Source organism: Fundulus heteroclitus, chromosome 23, assembly GCF_011125445.2.
Source record: "Fundulus heteroclitus isolate FHET01 chromosome 23, MU-UCD_Fhet_4.1, whole genome shotgun sequence".
Lineage (NCBI taxonomy): Eukaryota > Metazoa > Chordata > Actinopteri > Cyprinodontiformes > Fundulidae > Fundulus > Fundulus heteroclitus.
The window spans coordinates 4,203,394-4,226,502 of NC_046383.1; the positions used below are offsets into that span (position 1 = coordinate 4,203,394).

Sequence of the window (23,109 nt, forward strand, 5' to 3'; positions counted from 1 at the left end):
AAATGCAAACTACAGTAATCTGAAAAGAGGACCTTTGACCACAGGTAAAACTCCAGGTATTGCTGCTCACAAAGCTTCTGGTTCGGCGTTAGCTTAACGCGGCTAAACTCCCACGTCTTCAGCGTAGTTTCTGGTGAAGCGCCGACGTCGGCTGCGGCCTACACTTTGCGAATCGTGATCTCTTGAACGGGCTTCTTCTCACGGTTGTAGTTATCCTTGTTGCTTGGGACACACTTTTTTTTTCTTTCACCAAACTTTCCATTGGTATTCTCAGATCCAGGCCTCTGTGCACAGCCAGCGGGTTCATCAATGACATTTTGCGGCCCGACCTTGTAGAGCAAGTCAGTGACTAATGTAAACCTGTCAGTCACAATATTTTAGTTAAAACTGAAAAAAAAAACAATGATCTAATGTTATAAATGTTCTGTTTTAGTGATAAACTACATTTAGTTAGCTGTAAGGCATTATCACGCTATCTATAACACGTAGGAGTTAAACTTTCCAAATTTCTCTCAGTGATATTCTGTTTCAAACAACTAGGGAACATGTTTCTGAATAGCTGTACAGTAATGAGTGTGGCTCATTCAAAGCTTACACCGACCGGCAGAAGAGTAAAAGGACGTATATTTCCACGGCTTTTCTACTGCATTTCATACATTATGCTATCTGGGAACATCGATTTCAGGAGAAAATCCAATTTCTGACTCAAATGGAACGAAGTGTGAAACATATTTTTATGCACACCTGCTTTGCAGCTTTTGACAGAAAGACAATAAATAGGGTTAAATGCATCTCCTCAGCAGCTCCTGTATAGGTTCACTAGTTTTATTTCCTGAATAATGTTGCTCTGTTCACCACACAGAAGAGAACAGAAATAAATATCATGGTCTGTTTTACATCTTAGGCCTAGCTCTGCTAACTACAACATGCCGCTGTACAAACACGGGCATATTAATGCCTCCATCACTACAAACATTTCCATTTAGTAATGCTCAGAGACTAAAGAAATTATTTGTTGGGTTTTTCAACTTGATTCATCTCTGGACACCAACATTTCCATCTAAATTGATATTATTGACAGCAGTAGAGTCTCTTTCAGCCAATTTCTTCTACTCCAGTCGAGGCAGAAAGCATTTTTTTTTTTTTTTAAGTTTCCATTGACGACACATGAACGTAAAGTATGAGCTGGAGGAGAGTTTCTGTACAGAGTAAGCCCAAAGTCTTTACAGTGTTGGAAGTCCATTATGCATTAAGGCAGATAGATGTGTAAACAAACCTGCCTCTGAGCAGGCTGTATCTCTCTCGGCACAGATATGGACGCATGGAGCAGGCCAGAGGGTGAGTGTCGCCTGGGGGGCCGCTTGTTCCCTTCAGCTGGGCCATATCGGCCCGTCCTGTGGCCATGCTTCCCTCTTTTCTTCAACGCACCTTTGAGTGTTTGTGAAGAAAAGCCCACAGGATCTGAGCGAGTATCTCCCGACACCTGGAAGGTCCTCAGGTGTGTTTTTTCCTCTCTCTCCTGAAGCCCTCCTACGGGCTGTATGGTGGCGGTTTCTCATCTGGGTGTTCATGAGGAGGGGAGTAGCGGGGAGGGATCATAGTGGGCCATAGGTGGCTGGCTCCAGACTGGGAGTCATCCGAAAGGCCCGAGGAGTCAGGGAACATGTAGGAGCCCTGCGGGAAACCACAAAAACATCAACTGGAGTAACATTTAAAAAAAAGGGCTGACGGCAAATGTTCCAGTATTGAGCAGTGTTTTTCAACCCTGGTCCTCGAGGCACACAGACCGGCATGCTTCAGGTGTTGCCCTGCTTCAGCACACTTGGTGGTTGAAAAACAGACTATTGCTGAACTCACTGCAAAAAGGGAACTCAAAGTAAGTCAAATTTTCTTGAAATTAGTATATTTTTTCCTTAATTTGAGCAGCTAAATAAGACCATTTACCAATGGAGTTAGTATTTTTACCCCTAATATAAGATAAATAGATATCCCGCACTTGAAATAAGATGGAGATGAATTGTTCTTATTTTAAGTGCAGAACATCTTATTCCATTGGCAAATAGTTTTATTTAGCTGCTCAAATCTAGGATAAATACACAAATTCCAAGAAAATTTTACTTACTTTGAGCGCCCTTTTTGCAGTGCTACAGTCATTGAATCGGTTGTGCTGAAGCAGGGGAGCATTTATAATATGCAGAGCAGCGTGCCTGGAGTCAGTGTTTTTCCAAGCCTGGATGTTTAAGGTCAGTGGTCTCAAGCTGCAGTCCCTGAGGGCGTCTGTCCTGCAACATTTCAGATGCATCTCTGCTTCATCAGATGTTCTTTCTGTAGCACAGCTCTGCAGAGCTTGGCTGCGTGCTAGTGAGGCAGGAACCGCTGGTGTAGACGTTTCTCTGCTTTAACACACCTGATTCAGATGCTCGGCATTCTTCTTCTTCTTCTTCTTCTTCTTCTTCTTCTTGTTGTTTTATGGCGGTTGGCAAGCAACTTAATGATGTGCATTACCGCCATCTACTAGAGTGGAGTGTGGATCGGGATGCTATGTATATATATTCTCCCACAAAAAATAAATAACTAGATAAATAAATAAATATAAATATAATGATAATAATAATTACATTAATATACTTATATCCTATCAATTTTGTTTTCTTAAGGTAGCTTATCAAATAACCAAAATACTCAGAATTAGAAATTTTTCCCAAAATATCTTTTAAATTTAACTGTAATTTATTTTCTTGTAATTGACGTAATAATTCTCTTCTCTCCATAGAATATTTATAACAAACCAACAAAACATGCTCCACCGTCTCCTCTTGATAACAAAAGTCACAAATTCCTGTTGGATGTTTTCTCATTTTAAATAGATTTCCATTTAACCCTGTATGTCCGAAACGTAATCTAGATATAATTGTTTCCTCTTTTCTATTCCTTCCTGTTATCCTCATTGCACCAACTTTCCTTTGAATACTATAAAGCCATCTTCCGGTTCTATCTTCTTCCCACAGCTTCTGCCATCTTTCCTTAACCTTTTGTTTAATAATAGATTTAATTTCTTCCTTACTAAATGTTACCACTATATCAATATTAATATTTTTGTAGCTTTTGTTGCATATTTGTCTGCTAACTCATTTCCTTTTATTCCTATATGGATGCTCGGCATTTAATCAGACATCAAATTAAATCAGGTGTGCTTCTTCTTCTTCTTTTCTATCATGGCGGATCGCAAGCAACTTTAAGGTGCATACCGCCACCTACTGTTCATGAGTGTGTGGCAACATTGTTTTACATCTATTAAATTCTATTTTTTTTATTTTGTATTCTGAAGATAAATAAATAATGCTTTCCTTAATCTATAAATATGCTTTATATTTCCCAATAATCCTTTAAGACTCCATTCTTGGCCCGTCCTTTCAACTACTCTTCTCAATATCTCCCTTTCAGGTTCATATGTTTTACAGTTCATCAATACGTGTTCTATATTTTCTATCTCTCCACATCCTTCACATTTATCATTATTTTTCCTCCCTATTAAATATAAATTGTCATTTAAATAAGTATGACCTATTCTTAATCTGATCATTATTATTTCTTCCCTTCGGTTTCTCTCATTAATATTTCTATTTAATACTGACTTTTGTACTTTATATAATCTTCTTCCTTTTTTATCTTCATTCCACCTTTTTTTGTGCCATTTTTCAATTTCTTTCCTCTTAATAAATGATTTTCCTTCCCCTTTCCCTAAAGGAATTGTAATTGTTTTTGCCTCCTCTAAAGCCCTTTTTGCTAATTTGTCTGTCTTTTCATTTCCTTTCACCCCTTCATGTGCTGGTACCCAACAAAAATCAGGTGTGCTGAAGCAGGCAAACATCTAAAACCTGAAAGGTAGCGTTCCCTTGGGAGAACACTGGACTATAGTATCTTAATATTCTGTTTTATGGTATTTAAGTAGCAGCTTTTGGCTGTGGCGGCTACAGATAAAAAAAAAAAACAACATTACCCAATGATCTATTCCATTGGAATGAATAAAACAGAATAATCACTTACAGGAAGTAATTTCTGGTAACATTTAGCCTCGTTTTTAGTGTGAAGGATACCAACCCTAATATATCTACTGATGCAATGAATGTAATCTGAATCCCTCACGCTGACTCCTTTTATTTCTGTCATCTTCTCTGCGTTTGCGTACCTGCAGGTCGTAGGCGGTGTAAGGCGGCAGGCAGGGGGCAGTGTGATGATAAGGGCTGAGAGAAGTGCTGGGAGGAGGAGGAGGAAGAGGAGGAGGAAGAGCAGAGGGGACTGGAGCAGCTATGGCCTCTGGTTCAGATGTACTCTCTGAGGCAGGAGCAGGCGTCTGAAACAAAAAACAACAGTTCTTGTTTATTCACAGTAATCTCCTTTATTATAGGAACCCTGTTGGAGACATGCTGGTGATTTCTTTTTATGTAGCCTCTAAAACATGTACATTTATTTTGTGTAGTAGGAAAATCTTCTGCACGGTGATATCTATATCTCTATATATATTAAAGTCACCTCAATTTTTGGCACTCCTAACAATTTCTATAAAGGAAAAGGGGCTGAAGCCAGTGGCGGTTCTAGACCAAATTTACAAGGGGGCCAAGGTGGGGGCCAGTGTTTTTTCACAGGGGCACAGAACAAAAAAATTTAAAAACAATAAAATGGCAATATTTAACTGTGTAATAATATTAAGTGAGCCACTTGTGACTCTGGAACTGCAGGTTTCAGACCCCTGATCAAGCAGTTGAAAACTTTGCCCCCTGCTCAATACGGTTAAAGCTAAACGTGGAACATCTTAAGTTTTAAATTCTTTTTAGAGTAAAGCTGTATAGGTAAAAAATAATGTTGGTCAAAGTGACCAATCAGTTATGGTTTCTTTGCCATTGCAAATAATTATGAGAAGTTTATTTAACATCATGCTTTTAGTACAGGGGCCAGGGCCATTTCTACAGGGGCATGGGCCCCTGTTGGCCCCTGTCTAGAACCGCCCCTGAAGCATTTGTTAAAATTATATTTTACTTTTTTGTTGTTGTTGATTATAGCGTCTAAAAACTGCAAAAGAAAAAAAATTCACAATGTCCTTTTTTTCCCCGGGACATAATTATAAGATCATGTAGAAGCTCATTTTTCTTAGCCGCTCTTCGAAATGGAAAAGAAAATTGATTACATCATTCAAGTAAGACCGTTTATCTTTTGGCAGAAAAACAAAGCTACTCGCCCAAACGTGTCAATATCTACAGCGAGAGCAATAATGAACAATTTCAAAACAACAACAGTGACAAAGACAGGAGTTTTATTTTACCGCCACAGGGAGAGGTATACCAAGAAATGTAAAAAAAAAAAAAAAATCACAAATAAATCCTCAAAGGTCCCTGTTAGAGAACTGTAGCAAAGAACGGCATTTTATGGTCCATAACTATTAGATGCTATTTACAAACCAACTAGTTTATGTATTTTTTGTTAAATTTGCTAAGTGCTAATGAGACCTTAACCAGACCTGTGTGCTATGGCCAATATATGACGATATATGAAACTAGAATTGAGCGTTTCAGCACCGAACGCTCCAGGTATGTCTGGCGTAAAAAAAAAAAAAAAAACGATTAATATGAGGAAAGCACCTGATGCCCACTGTTAAGTACGGCGGACGATCTGTGATGCTGCGGCCTTCTCTCGCTAAGGCCAGAAGAACCTTGTCAGAGTCCATTAAAATACAAAAACCTAGTAAGTAAGTAAGTAAGCTTTATTTATATAGCGCCTTTCACAGGATAAAAACCACAAAGTGCTGCACAATTAAAAACAACCATAAAACAACACAATATAAGAAGATAAAAACAGCATAAATGCAACACCATAGCATAAAACGAGTTAAAAGCCAGTCGGAACAAGTGGGTCTTTAACTGCTTCTTAGAAGAACAAACAGAGTCAAGACAGCGTAAAGATAATTGAAACCACCAAAAAAGGGATCACTAGATTCAATTCTAATTTTCTTACGCGCTTATCTTAGTCCCCAAACCTAAATCCTATAGTCTATTGGATGAGCTGAAGAGTAGAGAGCATAAAACAAGACCCAGGGCTCTCACTGCAAAAACAGAACTAAAAATAAGTAAAATTTTCTTGAAATTAGTGCATTTGTCCCTGATTTGAGCAGGTAAATAAGATTATCTGCCAATGAAAAGAGTATTTTTACCCCTAAAATAAGATAATTAGATATAATGCACTTGACATAAGTTGATGGAGATGAGTTGTTCCTATTTTAAGTGCAAAAATCTTATTCCATTGGCAAATGATCTTATTTACCTGCTCAAATAAAGTGCAAATACACTCATTTCAAGAAAAGACTACTTATTTTTAGTTCTGTTTTTGCAGTGCTGGATGTTCTGGAGATATTTTACAGAAAGAAACAGTCAAAGACTCCGCTGTCTGAATGCTCCAACCTGTGGAAATTATATAGAGGAAGATTAAAAGCTGCCGTTGCCAAAAGGGAACACGAGTGGTGAGTAGTATAGAGGCACGCACAGGTATCTAAAAATGCACACAACTACAGATCTAAGTTTCAGTGACTTAGGTCACAAATGCAACTTGTATTAATATCTGAACCTACCATGTCCTTGAAGCCTCCCAGGACAGCTGCAGTGATAATGCCCAGAAAAAGGGCCACGATGTTCATGATGGTGGCGGACCACAGCAGGTAGTAGAGGTGCACGACGTCCTGGCAGCTTTTCACGTCTGTGTATTCGTGGTAGCCTCCCATCACCTCTCCACGGCTAGGCCAATGAGTGGGACACAGAGGGAAACAAGCCTACAGTCAAGCCACAATGGTCACTGAGAGGCTCAGCCAGAGTTTTTTTTTCTTCAATTATCAACAGGATACCGGGAAACGGTTAGAGGCGGATAGCAGGTTTTGATTTATGGATGCAATCGTGTAAAAAGGTTTCCACTGAGGCTTAGGAAAGTCGAGCAAAACTGAAATGAATGGATACATGTTTGGTCAGCCACAAACAGAACATGCAGAGGAGATGAAATGTGCAACACTTTTTTTTTTTTCTACGATGGTTTTTATTGAAAGCTACATCTACATGAAGGACAATGCTGAACTCTTCTACAATGGGCATTATAGGTCTAGAAAAGGTGACCTACTTCCAAATCATGGATGACTTTCTAAACTTTTTCAAAACATCTTTATTCTGAAGTCCCATAAGAGGTTCTCTGAAACAAAAGTCAAAAAAAGAAAAAAGAAACATTCTTGTTCTGGTACAATCAAAGCTGCAATGCAAATCAATCTTCCATTGAAAATTAGAGATGCACCGATTGCACTTTCCCGGCCGATACCGATTTTCTTTGCGACGTCTGACCCGCCGATTTCGATTTTGACCAGGTCAGATTTTTTTGTTTCAAGCACTAAAGCATATGAGAAAGAAAAATATAATGGAGGATTTCTGACAGAGGTAGTAGTTTTGAATCCAACAGAAAACAAAGAAAGGCCAGGATTGTCCCTTTAGTGCATCGAAGCATTTATACATTGAAACCTCTGAGATTTCTCTATTTTGATGCATTTTCTTTTACTTTTTCAGCTGACCGTAAAGCCGATCTTTCATTCCAATATCTGGCCGGTTAATTGGTGCATCTCTACAGAAAATCGAAACCATGAAAGTGACACAGCAAACCAAGTAGGCACACTTTTTTTTTTTTTTTTTGGTTTGTTTTTGCTCAAGTGCTCGTCGTACTAACCTCCCACAGTTGTAGAGATCGCAGCAGTAACAGGTGTTGCTCTTCACACGCAGGTTACACGATGAACGCGGCGTTTGGCACGGCACCTGAGGGTCACAAACCACGTCATGTTGCTTTCTTTTTCCATCCCTGTGAGGGAACAACAGCCTCACCCGCAGACAATTTAATGAGGGTGAATTTGAGATTTAGTGCATGGAAATGAAGGCTCTTACGTCCCGCTCAGATGCAGCCTCACTGGAGAGATACCCGCAGCGACCAGCGTGCAAAGGCCTGAGATCCTGCAGGATGACAGATCACATTGTGTAGGATTTGATTTTCAAACAATAAATTATATTTATTGTATCAGAAAATGAACTCCAATAAATGTTTCCCACAAATAACAATGGCTACAAAGCTAATTTTAGTAAAACTTTTAATAAACCCTATATATTTGACATTATATATTTCAATAAGTCAGTAACTTGCATTATTGGGTCAGTTACTGTCAGGAAATTAATTCATCTTCAGGTTTATTGACCAAATCAGCCAATGAGCTAAAATCAAATATTCTAGGTACAATGTAGCCCACTGTGTTTCACATCTAAAGAATGATGATTTATCTTCATATTATTCTGACATGTGAATCTTATCAAATCAAATTATACACAACGGACAAGACGAAGTTGGTTAGTTATGTCACAGCTCATGGTTTGTTTGTGTTTGTTTCTCTGGGAAAATATATCATTGGGCCTGCATGTTTAGGCTTGTTTATTGCTTAAAGAGTGAAAAATGATCAGCCAGTACAGGCTCAGAGCTGAACTTCTATTTTTATTCCCATAATGGCAGCACTACACGTGGAGCAGAACTGGATACTTGTGGCTTATAGGTCTAGTCAGACTTCCGAGGCTATTTTTAAGCTGTTTTGGACTATTTAACTCAATTTAAACTGTAACATAATTAAAGACGCACTGATGGGTGGTCTTAGTTAGACTTTTTTTTTAGACTTTATTTTATTAGGTTCCTGAAGGGGAATTCATTTGTAGCAAGTAATAGTAGTAATAATAGCAGCCATCACGTAATCATACAAACAATACAGACAACAGACAAGACAGAAGGATAAGAAGTGACTTATTAAAGGAGATCGATCTAAAACACACATTGGCAAAAGGTAAAAGAATGGAGCTGAGACTTGAAGTAAAAATTAACCATAAAAGCTGAAGATGAAGTTAAGTTTAAAGATAAAGAGCAGCAATTAGTGATCTTAAACCAGGACCTGATTTAAGGTCCTGACCCTACAGTTTGTTTAAACAGCCAGTGACTGATGGCAGAATCATCAGCAAAATTAATAATGTGATGATTCCCGTGCTGACTTTGGCACATGTTTGTGTCTAGAATGAAAAACAGACGCGGTAAGATGCATCCCTGAGGCTAATGCTAGAACTGGTATAGTATCAAGGCCTTATAGCCATTGAACCCCCCCATTATAGCTACAAACTTCAATGCATTTTATGATGATTTGTGATAGATTAACAGAGTTATTGATATAAGCTTCAATTCCAACCAGCTTCCCCCACAGCATGATGTTGCCACCACCACATTTCACGGTTAAGAAAGTATGTTTAAGGTAATAATATCCGATGTGAGTTTTTCCTCACAGGTAGGCTAGAAAGTTACATTTTGGTCTCAAAGTAGAGCACCTTCTTCCGTGTGTTTCCAGAGTTACTATATGGCCTTCTGGGCAGCTTCTCGAAATAATGCTCCGCTTTCCCGCCCTGCCAGTTTAGGTTTATAGTTGTGCCATAAGAATGAGAAATAATTTAATATGCCACATTGAGAAAATGCAGGATCTGGAAATACTCCTTCTATTTTCAGATTATGGGGTAAAGAGTGTTTTGTGAAATGTTCAGAGCTTGGTATTGTTTCAGAAAACAACCCTGGTTTAAGATCCACACAGCTTTATCCCTGACCTGGTCAGTTTGCCCATTATGTGACTTTTGGAAACCCATTACATTTTATTTAGGGGTATCAGAGTAATTGGGGCTGAACACGAACACATACTACACTTTTCAGATTACAATTTGCAAAAAAAATGAAAACCATGCATTATTTTCCTTTTTGGTTATTGTTGGGATTAATGTTTATACTTCATTAACCGATTTATCTTGTTATGATGTAGTAATGTAAGCTTCTGATATAATCATATTACTCACATGATAGCTTAATCATGTCTGTACGAAGAAACAGAAGACACTCTGTTTCTTCCCATCCTGAAACAAGAAGGCTCAGCTACAAGATTATGTGCTGACTGGACGTGATTGTTCAGCTGTGTATCTTTGTTGGCAACTGAGGCTGTAACTATCTGTTCCCCCACCCTTCAGTACAGCCTCAGTACTGTAACTAGGGAAACGCCCCAAACTTAATAAAACCGAGGAGAACCCTGAGACCGGCAGAGTGGGTTGGAGATTGTAACTGTACGGTCTCTTCCTACTCTCCTCGCGAGCCAAACCAAACTAATTGTCTTTGTGCCTTTCTTACCCTGTGTTGTATGATGTTTTAGGTATTTAGACCTGACAGTTATCATGTAAAATGCTGTGAAGTTTGTGGTTGTAATGTCACAAAATATTTTAGAAAATCCAGAGGGTCTGAATACTAATACTAGTTGAATAGATATAATATGGCATTGTGTCTTCCTATGCCACAGAAATGAAAAGGCAGATCCCAAATAGTCTGATTAATGAGAAATTGGAGTTTTTGGGAGGACCTCTGAGTAGAATAGGCCCCAGTGGAAATGGATTCACCTCTTTAACCCTTAGTTTAATCTAGAAAAAAGCAGGATTTGGTTGGGTATACATGCGATCTGGTTTAAAACCTGAAAATGAACGTCATGCCTGTCAGTGAACCATTTTAATGCTGGTGGTTCTCTTTGATTCAACAGATTTTTCCTGTGAAGTCCAGTGTGCGGTTGCTATAATTTTCCATTTTACTGGTAAAGGAGAACCTGCTAATGGGGATTCTCCTTTTCACTCAGCTGCGATCATTTTCAGCATAATTGTGTTAACCGTGAATTAGTGGGTTATTCATTGTTTTCCTACTCTTCCTTGTGAGGAGTACTTTCCCCCCGCCGCTAAATACGTCTGTCCCGCTGAGAGCGTGCAGCAGCTTCCTCAGCCTGGCATATCATACCCCTTCACTGCAGACCAACTCACCAAGCCACGCTGAGCCTTACTAATTTAATTAGCTATGGCTAATGTTTTCAATGTTTTTTTAGGCTCCTAGAACACCTGAAATTATTGGTAGTACTTACAATGTGCCTCGCTGCAAAAACTCCATCAACAATAGCGCAGCAAAAGGCAGCGACTGCACCGAAACTGATGAAGACAATAGATGCAACCAACTGTGGAAGGAAACAGATATGCATCAGCTTTATGAGTCCTTATCAGGATGGCTAAATGTATGCTACATTTGTTTTACTGCCACTTGAATACTTCAACACTTTAAATTATATTTTTTTTTTTTTTTTTTTTTTTTTTTTTTCATTTTTTTTTTTTTTTCATTTTGTTTTAAAATGCTGTTTAGTATTGCTGTATACTGTTTTTTGTATTTGTATTTTACTGTGAAGCACTTTGTGATTTTTATCTGAGAAAAGTGCTATATAAATAAATTTTACTTACTTACTTTACTTTAAGGACATTCACAATAAGTGGGAAATCTACAAGAAGCAGCACTGATTAGGACCGCATGTCAGTGTGTTACAAGGGACTGTTTGGAGTACAATAATTGTTGGCTAACACGTTCTAAGTGTTATGAACATGAATTGTACATGCTGCTTTAATATTTAGCCTGTTGGACTTGGTCTCCTTGCAGCATCGCTCAGGATGCTAGAGGTCACAGAGTGATGGAAGCCCAGATGAGGAAGAGAGGTAAGAAGAAAATGGGGATATTCTGCACCTGATATATCCTCATTGCAAACATTTCTAATATTGCGCAACCCTTCCGCTCGCGCACTGTGCACACTTTTAAACGAACGAGTTTCCGTATTTCAGTTACACAGCTCTCCCCTTTTCACTGATTAACAAAACGGCATGTATTCGGTTACATCCCTGTTTACAGAAGCTCTGCCTTGAAAGAGGAAAGAAACCCGAGTGACGCCACTTACTGAGGAAATACGGAGTAACGTGAATCGAAACAAATGAGTGGATCTCGGACATACTTTAAAAATTAGACTTGGTCTTCAATACGCAAGAAAACTTTTTTTCTTGCCATGCAGTGGATCTAATGATGTGTTTTCCAACACTTTGGCACTCTGTCCTGCGTGTTTTAAATGTTTTCCTGCTCCAACACACCACAGCCAAAGGAATAAATTACGTCAACAGCTTGTCATTGAGTCCCGCAGAGGCCTGTTTATCACCAAGCAAGGTCAGTCAGCTTTGCTGAAGCAGATTTGAATTTGGTTTATAAAGTGGAGAAGCTAAGGTAACTTTTTCTAATTATTTCTATTTACTGTACATTTACAAAAACATGTCCTGAATCTTCCAGTGCTGAATATTCCTGAAAGTGAAGAAACAACATTTTTTTATGTTTGTTATTACTTTCTTATAAAGCACAAATATCCATAAAATAATAAGGCATGATGCAAGAAGTTTTGAAATACTGGTATTTAAAATACCAGTATTTACCCTAAAAGTGTGGCAGATTTATGACAGGAAATTGAAAAGAAAAACAGGAAAGAAGGGAGGTAGGATACAAGAAAGGAAGGAAGGGAACAAGACATAAAGGTAGGACACAGGAGAAAGAATTGGGACACAATGAAGGAAATAGTGGAGAAAAAACAAAGGAAAGACAAAAAAGAGGTAAGAAAGACAGCAAGGGAGGAAGGAGGGAAACAGCGGTGCAAGGAAGAAATGAAAGAAAGCAGAAAGGACTAGAAGGAGGGAGGAGGAAAGGACACAAGGAATTAGGAATACCAAAATAAAGGGATAGGGAATGAAGTCTGGAAGTAAAAATATTTTTTGCCAATCTGTTTCTTTTTTTATATATATTTATCTAGACCTGGAAAACATCAGATTTTATACTTTTACAGATTGCAGGAATCCTGGTAAAGATGTGTAAAAACACTTTGAAAAGATTAATCTTTTATTGTAGCACAATCTCACAGTGAAGAAGCTACAGGTTTTCAACAAGGTTTAGATAGTAGTTTTGGGCATGGAACATGGATATTTTGTGTCCGGTGAATAATTTCGATGTGAAATATTTATTTAAAAAAGGCTTCAATTACATGTATTTAAAGGAATCGTCCCAATAATTGTGATCTTTTTGTTTAAAAAACACAATAATTTCTTGACTTGGGATTTTTCCAGTGAGTATGTCCTCAAATTAAATATAAGGATATCTATTTTGTTTATTGAGATTATGCTCCTGCAGTAAAGAAACAAAAAACAAAAAAACTGTGCTTATCTAACGGCCTTCTATACCTTTAGCAGGGATGTGAAAAAAACATGGAGGGAGCAGAGGTTTAAATAAGGTTTTAGGTCTTAACAGTAATGACATACTGAAGGTCTGACATATTATATTATGTAAATTAGATCATCATAAATGATTCTCTTAAAGAGGATAGTTTCAAGCTAACAAAAAAGTAAGAAAAAACATCACAGCAACTGTGAGGATATTTTTTTATTAAATGTAACTTTTAAAAGGGGTTATTGGCCAAAACATGATTCATTTATTTAAAAAAAATAAATGAATCTATCCATTTCTCATATTTGTAAATGGATGTAAATCGTCTGGCTGCACAGCCTGTCATCACCTTTTATGTAACCTGCAATAACATTTTACAGCGGAGTGATGAAATGTGCCCCAGCTCAGTATCAGGATGAATGGACCTCCTGCTGCGCCACAGGTAACGGCTGCCGCAGTAGAAACCCATTCATCCACGCTGACACGCTGAACCTGCCACTTCCCACCTGTTCTGCTCATCCGCAGCTTCCTGCCTTCCTCGCTTTGGCAGCTGAAATCTGTCCTCCTCCTTTTACACCCTGTTTCTATTTCTGGCCGTGTTCGCCGTCAACCCACAACCCCTCCCGGCCCCCTTCCTCCGCCTCACAGTCCGGGATATTTGCACCAGTACGCGACACAAATCTCCTCAGCCCAGTTAGCGCTCACAGAAACACTAAGCACAAAAAGTGATCACAGCGGACTAAATGGATATAAATCCTCTTACCATCTGCCTCTTGTTCTCTATCAAATGAGCTCCAATGATTCCCAGAAAGGAGCCAAAGCCGAGCTGGAAAGGGGGAGAAAAAAGTAATGTTAGGGATATATCTGTTTTGACTTTATTTTATTTTTAGGCTTAAAGCAGACTTCCCAAACCAATTATTCATTCCTATCAGGACTGCTGAGAGAGCTGAATCTTTTCTCCTTGGCGTCTGACTGAAGCAGAATATGAGACCCAAATAGATCTGATAAATCTCGGTGGTATTTTATCTACTTCATTTGTTAGTTTTATAGTTTTAAATCACTAGCATTAGCATGATAAGATGTTATATCAATTGGTCTGGATGACGACACGATATTTGCTGATATCACAGTCTTTTACGATTTTTGATCAATGCGATCGATATGAGCCGATATCATCTGCCCATCTAACAGTATTATTTACAATATTAAAACAAAACAAAAAACAAAAATAAGCATGATTTGACCTTTTTATTAATAAGCTCTTACAGGTATCAGGCATTTAAATCAAAAACAGCATTGTTCTAATTCTGAAATAATAATAGATCACCTGTTTATAGTCTCATGCCTGAACTTCAAAATAAAGGCATATGTTAGAAATGACGATATGATTGATGTTCTAATTCTGCATCAATGTAATTGGATCGTTACTCATTTAATCGATATATCGATGTGGATCGATGTATTGTTACACCCCTATTTATAATACCGTTGAACCGATTTGTTTTATTGAACTTCAAAGCAATTTTGTAATTTTACTTGATTCTTGTAAAGTGTCTGAGTTTTTAGAAATGCGCTATGCAAATAAAATGTATTATTATCATTATTATTTTGGTCAACGTCTGTTGTTTAAAATGTGTTCTATAAATAAAATCACATTGCCAATTTTTTTTTTAAATATTTAGGTGGATCTAGGCCTGTTTAAAGGAGCAATAAGCGATATTTCACCACTAGGTGGGGCTTGAGTACTGCCTGTAGACCAAAACTAGACATATATCAAGCCACGCCTCTCTCTGCCTCCACTCTGGCTGCAACCTGCAACCCTTCTGACCCGTCGCCTCGTATGCGCATATTTCCAACGGATAAATTCACAGCAAAACGGCATCACCCTTCAGAGGAGCATGCATAGTGAAGACGTAAGTAACTCATAACTTTATAATGCTGTTAGCAAGAGAACATTCTGATCCGCCGGGCGTGCCCTCCTCCATCTTGAGGTATGCTACACAGCTCTTGTGGTGGCATTTTAGGGGGAGGGGCTAAGCCCTGAGGGCCAGCTGTTGCACGTACGTGCACGAGCGGCCGGCCCGGTAGTGTAAACCAGTGTTGTAGTACTCGAGTCCGAGACTCGAACTCGAGTCCGAGTCATTAGCTAAATTTAGAGACTCGTGACTTGACTTGGACTTGAGCACTGATGACTCGAACTTGGACTCGGACTCCTACATTCAGATCATTCTGACTCGGAAATTGAGAAAAAGACTCGACATTTTTTTATATCATTAGGCTATAATTTTAATATGTCATTACAATATTATTTGATGTATGATTTTAATATCTAAATTATTAGTGCAGTGTGGATTTTTTTTTAGTTTAAAAACGTGTAGGCTATGCTTACTTTAGTGCGGAACTTGCACTTGACTTGATCAATAGTGACTCGACTCGGACTTGACTCGAATGAGTAGTGGACTCGACTCGGATTTTTTTTAATGACTTGGACTTGACTCGGACTTGAACACTGGAGACTTGAACCTGGACTCGGACTCGAGGCATAGTGACTTGACTACAACACTGGAGTAAACAAAAAACTGGAGAACAACACAGAGAGATGGTGTGTGATCTCAAACTATATCTAAAAAGATACCGTTAGTTCTTCGCATCTATCTACCTTTAGATAGCTTTTTCTATCTAAAATAATGACATTTTGCTTTTTGGTCCTTTAAAGAGAAACTGTGATGTTACCCTTAATTATCTAAACCTGAAGTCTGAAGAGCTGGATCAGAGTGGGTTTTCTGGCCCTTTTTTAAAGCAGCGTTTTGTGCTGAAAACAAATGTATTGACTGGAAGAGCTCGTTCAGCATCCAATCACTGCAGTAATTAATAATGAATTTGGGGAAATTGAACCCTTCGGGGACTTGTATTAATGAAGTCCATTAGAATCCGGGAGTCGCAAAGGGTTGCTGGAGACACTTTACTCGCATAATGAACTGTGAAGGCTCACAAGCTTTTGCCATGCCGTGTCTGTTTCTGCCACTTACAGGTTTGAATTTGCACTCACAATGAGTCCTGGGTAGTAGCCTCCCACTGTGATGTTCTGCGTCCTGGTGGTCGCCGCCAGGCCGAAAATAAGGATGAGCACAGACACGATGAGCAGCATCACCGTCACAGTGATGGATTTCCTCTTCCTTCTCTTAAAGGAACCTGCAGGTGCAACAAATAATTGTGCATTATTACCAACGTACTGTGATGCTCGTCAGCGCTCGGATCTACAGTGCCTTGCAAAAGTATTCAAATCCCTTTAACTTTTGTCGCCTTGTGTCACTTTACAACCACAGCCTTCCAGGCATTTTATTCGTGAGCTTACGTCATGGACCAGCACAGGAGTTTGCACGTCTAAAGAGAGGAAATCTCACCAGGTCTTCTTTGCACAACAACTTGAACTTGGTCAGATTGGCTGGAGAGCGTCTGTGAACGTCAGTTCTCATGATGAAACTGCCTCAGATTCTAAATTTAATTTAGATCTGGACTTTGGCTAGGCCATTTCAACACATGAAACTAACTCTGATTGTGTGTTCAGGGCTGTTATCCTGTGAATATCCTTTATGACAGAGCTTTCCCAAACTTTTCAGCCTGCTGACCCCTAAATTAACAGTGCAAGAGACGGGGGACTCCATTTTGGTGAGTGGGATTTTTTCCTTTCTTTATTATTATTATTATAATTATTATTATTATTATTATTTATTTATTTATTTTATTATGAGAATAAAGGTGTAAATTGTGGGAATAAAGCAATATTCTTGTAAGAACTCATACAGAAAAGTGCTGCCTTTCCTCTGTAAAGTTGTAAAGTTATACTTTGATATTGGTGCACTGCAAAATTGGAACTAAAAATAAGTCATATATTTTTTTAAAATGAGTGTACTTGTCCTTGATTTGAGCAGATAAATAATATTATCTAAGATTAAACCCCACTTTGGGAACACCTGCTTTATGAGATACTGTTTGTCTGTGTCCGTTCGTCCATTGTCCATCCATCTGAGTTCATCCATCCATATTCATAATGAATCTCGGCTGTTGCATTTTGAAAATGGGCAAACAAACAAACAAAAACAATTTGTTCATTAAAGAACATTTTCAACAAAAAATGTGCAGGAATCCTGTTAAACAAGTCACAGCTTCTTTAGTTAATAGGCGGAAAAATTGGCAAATGTAAATGTCTTTTTCTCAGTATAAAATGTAAGAAAGCAGCCAATGTAAAGAAGAAGAAACTAAAGACAATAACTTAAAAGCAAACCATTTTCCTTTGACAGATAGATTTCTTGCAGCTTTTTCTGCACATGGGGCGACTCGTGTGAAACTTTGATTAAAGTAATGAAAATGAATTAACAAATCAGTCTCTTGATTCATCTGGGCCAAAACATCATGTAACCCCAACGTCAGCAACCTCCATTTTCTTTTTTACCAATACAAAAGCAGCAAAGGACAGGACTTTACTGTTGCATGAACATTAAGGCTCATATCTGCAGATAGATAGGAAGACATCTTTGGTAACCATAGGGATTCACTGTTACAACTGGGACAAGCAAAGGACACAGACACTGAGATTAGCAGTCCAGAAATACAAGTTTGCAGAGCTGGGGGATACATTTCAATAACAATTTAACCTGTGATGCGTTTTGTGGTCTGCATTACAATGTTTTCAACTCTTATTTTATATCAAAATGGTCAGCTGTGGCAGTTTTGCGTGAATAAATTAGAAATAAATGCCCCGGTTCTGTCACCATATTACCCAACATATGGGAGACGGTCAAGGCAACGCCAGCTTAGGCTAAATATGAGAAATAAAAACAATGTTGTGGTGTATTGCGGTCTGCACTATAGGCAAAAACATTAGCATTCATTTCTCGAGCGCGACTGCGTGTCTTGATTGAATCCCGGGAGGATAAAGTTGCAAAGCATCCTGGTGAAATCCGTGCAGCATCAGCCATCCATCTGATAATCAGAGGCACACATCCAGGGTGCTGTGCTGGTTACCCAACGGCGCCGCGCCTGCAGTGACGCGCTGCGGCCTGGCCATGGAGCAGAAGACCCGTCTGCTTGTGCAACCCACCTTCCCTTTTAGCTGTGTTTTCTAAACGTGCACGGATATGGATGATTATGGAGCTGCCACTGTGAACAACACCAGTGTTTCCCAAACGGCTTAAAAATGTGTAGATTTACCCGCGGTTATTGTTATTCATACAATAATAAAAGCCCCGGTGCAGACGCAGCAGTGTGACCTTGCACACACACCTACCCATGCTTGTTTCGGAGAGCGTCAGTCCGCTGGATTGGAGGCTGTGAGAACGGGGCGGCATCTCTGGTTCGGTGACGATCAAACGCATAAAACACGAACAATAACAACCGCTACTCAGGGAGGGACAGGAATCTGAGCGACAGCCGGGTCACGATCGAGATCCAACGCCGAGGACGCGTTCACTTGCTGCGGCATTCTCTGACCGACAGCCAGGACCGCCCCGCCAGTCCCCGCTGAGCCCGACTCTGTCTCCTTCACATCCCCGCGGCTGCGGCGGCGTCTCTCGGCGTGCGTCCTCGCGACGCGTCGGTGTAGGACAGCAGGTCGCTGGTGCTGCGGCCGGCTGGGTGTGCGCATGTCACACACGCGCACGCACACACACACACACACGCACACACACACACACACACACACACACACACACACACACACACACACACACACACACACACACACACACACACAATAAAAACAACACAGCAACCTGCAGCCTTTATTTATGCTAACGTTACAGAGCAAATATGGAGGACCGAAACTGACAGAATTAAAAATAAAAGCAACAATATCAAAATTGTCCAATGCATAAATAAAAAAATACACTTAAAATGTACCAGTTAGTTAAAAAAAAATCAGCATTATTTTTAGATTTTTTAATAGCCTATGTCTTGTTTAAAAAATATCCGATTTAGTTACTATTTATTATTATATTATATTATATTATTATGTTATTCTATTTTAATCTGACAGTTTTTCATGTTTCTTTCTGCTTTCATGTCTCGTTTTTTTTCTGGCATGAATTTTCTATCATTGTTTTTTGCCACAAGCCTTTTTTTTTTTTTTTTTTACATCTTTCTGTCACCTTTTCTTTACCGTTCCCTATACATTTTTGGCTCATTGTGCAAATAAGGTGGACTGTCCTTCCTTGGGTCACCTTTACTAGATCAATCAAAAGCAAGGTGTGGGATCCATGTGCAGATTGATTGTGCATATGCGTCCTCTGTTTAGCAGCTGAATTATAGTTATTGAAAGATATATACATAATAGATTGTAAATAGAAAAAAACAGAGTAAAATTAAAATCATATGTGTAAATAAAGAAAAAATGTAAAGGTGAATTAAATTCTAAAGCGCGTGGTAAAATTAATGAATGGGATACTTTTAACAAAGACATATAAATCAAAAATATTTTTTCTTTATTTAAATCCGTTGGTAGATTTTAGCCAAGCCAGCTTTATTTATTATGCACTTTAAAAACAGCAGACATTGACCACAGTGCTGAACAAAAGGAATGATTTTGAATGTATTTGTTTATTCATTGTATCATTTAAATATTTTTAAGTGAGTTAAGTTTTTTTGTTATATAGCGGCAATTTCTGATTTTATTTTCATTGTCAGTTTCAGTCCTCCATATGGTGTAAGGGTTTAGCTTACAAAAGTGGTGATTTGTGATGGACCAGCTTAAAGTATCTTTAGAGTTTAGGTTTTAATGCAACGTTTTTAATCTTTTTTTTCACAGCACTAGGACCAGTTTTTAAGCAAAAATATGAAGAAGACAGCCTGAATTGTCAAAGGAATCCATAAGCGTTGTGCGCCCCCACCTGGTAGGAAGACAGTGGTGCACTGAAAATCTGACTGCTGTACAGGAAAAAAGTTTCCATTTATGTCAAAAGTTAGAATTCATATGTATGACCTTTATTCTCATGAGAGGCAAATCTTCCTATCAAGGAAAAGAGGTAAAACTGTTTAATTTAAGGATGGAAGTATTCTTTTAATTTAGGAATAATTTAGATCACACTTGTTTTCTCTATTTTCCAGATTTTTGCATGATTTTAGGTAAGCTCCATAAACACAAAATTAAAATGTTAGCAGCCAATAAACAAATTGCAACAACTTATTTGTACATTGAAATTGCTTTTACATATGTTAACCTTAATTGTAAATGAGAAAGTGACAAAAAATATGATACTACTATATAGGTATCATCAACAAATGTATAAAATTATAGCCTAGCCTTTGTTTTGAGGTATTTTGTTAACCATTTGTGCCTCCTGCAAACCCTAAACTCTGTAGTTATGATATAGTTTTCCTTCTTTTTTACACTCATAACTGATCTACATATTCTATATTAGTGTCTCTTTCTCCTTTTGCAATATATCCACACCAGCAAATATAAAGTTTAAAATACATAAAACTATTACCTCATTCTCAGTTGAAATTCCTCTAGTTAAGAAGGGAATAACTGTTGGCTTTGCTAACAGTGTTGGCCAGTGACCGTGGCATAATACGGTTTTCAGCTCCAGCCAAAAACTAATTATTTTTCAGCAGTTATAAATACAAAATCTTTGGCAGTGCCTTCAAAAAACAGCGCTTTGGCCCAAGTGAATTATTTAATAATATATAAACATAAGTGCAAATGAAAGACAGAGACTTTTTGTGGTCTTCAACCTGAAAAGGGTGCACTTCCTCCTCTGGGTCGGTGGTCAGTCTTTGCCTCAAGCAGGAGAGTTTAAGTATCTTGGTGTCTCGTTCATGAGTGATTGTAGGATGGAATGGGAGAGTGAAGAGCTCTGTCATCCAGAGTAGCTAAAAGCAAAACTAGGTCTAGACCATAATTCAATAACAATATATATCGATCGATTCGATGATAGAAAAAAAGGGTAAAAAAAGAGTTAAATAGAATAACAGTTTTCCTTCCTTTTGCATTCTGGCCTATTCTGCAGGTTAATATTACAGTCATAACATCCACCCAACCAATCACAAACAGAGACCCAGGAACCAAGCTCCGCCCCCATTAAAGAGTTCAGCGAGCACATGTTCTTTTTTTCTTTTTTTAAAACTTGCAGTTTTGGTAAATAGTTGGTTGAATAAAGGATTGAGTTTGAATTCAGTGTTTCTGTGTGTTCTGTATCTAAAAATAAGTCGCTAAACAACAGTATAAAATGGCCAGGGCTGCACTTAAAATATATGTTTTGAATTTGTTGATAATTATCGATATCTATCAATATGATTTCTATTTTATCGATATGATTTTTTTCTATGTCGTCCAGCCCTAAGTAAAGCTGCTGCCTCTCCACATCGAAAGGAGTCAGCTGAGATGGTTTGGTCATCTGATCACGATGCCCCATGGGGGTCTACCTTTGGAGCTTTTCTGGGTACGTCTCACTGGGAGGAGACCACAGGGGAAGACCCAGAACCAACCATGCTACAGATCTCCAAACAGCCCAATATGGCTGCCATGCATACAAAATGTAATACAAGTTGCTGATTTAAAGTGTAACTCACCTCAAAATAATTTTTTTCCCCCAGATAAATCGTATAAAGTGGGCCTAATGTGGGCTTTAATGTTACCGTGCAATTTTTTTTAACATTTTCATGTGTACTTGTTTAGTTCTGAAATATTAGTCTTAAAACCATCTTAGTGCTGCACTCTTAGGATGGAGTGGTTGCTATTGCAGTTGAATTTTTCTATTGGCTCAAACGGTTCATGCTTTTGTCACTGTAGCCCCACTTTGGGTCTAAAACAGGGGTGTCAAACATACGGCCCGCGAGCCGGTTCCAGACCGCCGAACAATTTAGTCCGGCCCGGTGGCTAAATGCATTGTCATTTTTTTCCTCCAGTATCCGGTCTGGCAATGTGGCAATAAGAATTGTTGTCTTAATGCCAAAAAGAGCTCATCAGATTTGACTTTCACAAGTGGAGCAGTACTGCTTTCGCCATAGTGCTCCGCTTGATTTATGAATGTGAATAGTTTTATTATGATTCATTTAGGGAAATCTCAAATTATATGGACACTACAATGGGAAAGTAGGAGAGGAAAGGAAGAACAAGAAGAAAAAGAGAAAAGGTGAAAGAAAGAGGAGATAAAAGGAAGAGAATTATAAAAACAATTATTGAAAAAAAAACTGTATTTGATTTAATTGAAAATCTGCAGTTGATATATTGTCCATGAGGGGCTGTGTTTTAATCAGCAGATGTTAGCACTGAGCTTCAGATGTGGAAAATTGATTTAAATAATTTCTCAAGTTTGATCTGTTTGATGTATTTTGTCATGCAGGACAGTGTTTTTAAGTTCCAAAAAATGTGAATAAATGTTTTTCAACATTGTACAATCACTGTGATCAGTTCTTATGCAAAATGCACTTAAGTAAATGTTTAACTAAGTAAAAGTATTGTTGAAATTGCACATACTTTTCTTAAAAACGCTGAGGTTATTCATAATATATTGTGTAAAAGTGAAATTCATTTAATATAAAAATCAACATGTCCACTTTTATTAGTTTTATTTAATCTTGCAATGAGTTTACTTGTGTGGCCCTCTTGAGATCAGATTAAGCTGTATGCGGCCCCTCAACCAAAATGAGTTTGAACACCCTGGTCTAAGAGGTCCTCAGTCAGACACACGACTCCATAGCAAGTTAGACTCGAGCATTGCTCACGTTTGTTACTGCTTTGAACGTTTCTAGTTCCCCAGACTTAGCCCTGTCCCTCAGGGTCTCTTGGGACTTTGGTGGGTGGCGTTTCTCTAAATTTGTCTTGGGGTGGCGTTATGCTCTTACATTACACTTTAATAATATACAATCTGTCAGAAGCGGTAATACATAGCTTAAATTAGTTGTGCTAACATACTGTACAATCCTATATTT

General features: G+C 38.4%; 1 protein-coding gene across 4 annotated transcripts; it reads right to left on the reverse strand.

Annotated features, from left to right (window-relative positions):
- Nucleotides 1–718: 718 nt before the first annotated feature.
- On the reverse strand, nt 719–18,841 carry tmem255a (transmembrane protein 255A). Of its 4 annotated transcripts, none has more exons than XM_036127229.1 (10): nt 18,467–18,840; nt 16,229–16,371; nt 13,943–14,005; nt 11,030–11,119; nt 7,959–8,024; nt 7,747–7,832; nt 7,156–7,224; nt 6,620–6,782; nt 4,190–4,354; nt 719–1,674 (listed from the first exon to the last, which is right to left on the reverse strand). In XM_036127229.1, exons 1-10 carry the CDS (start codon nt 18,552–18,554, stop codon nt 1,531–1,533), a joined length of 1,077 nt encoding a protein of 358 aa, XP_035983122.1. In that variant the 5' UTR covers nt 18,555–18,840; the 3' UTR covers nt 719–1,530. The 4 variants fall into 4 exon arrangements, with proteins under 4 accessions (XP_035983122.1, XP_035983121.1, XP_035983124.1 ...); XM_036127228.1 differs by having other exon boundaries at nt 6,620–6,788; XM_036127231.1 differs by lacking the exon at nt 11,030–11,119 and having other exon boundaries at nt 6,620–6,788; nt 18,467–18,841.
- Between the last annotated feature and the right edge of the window lie 4,268 nt (nt 18,842–23,109).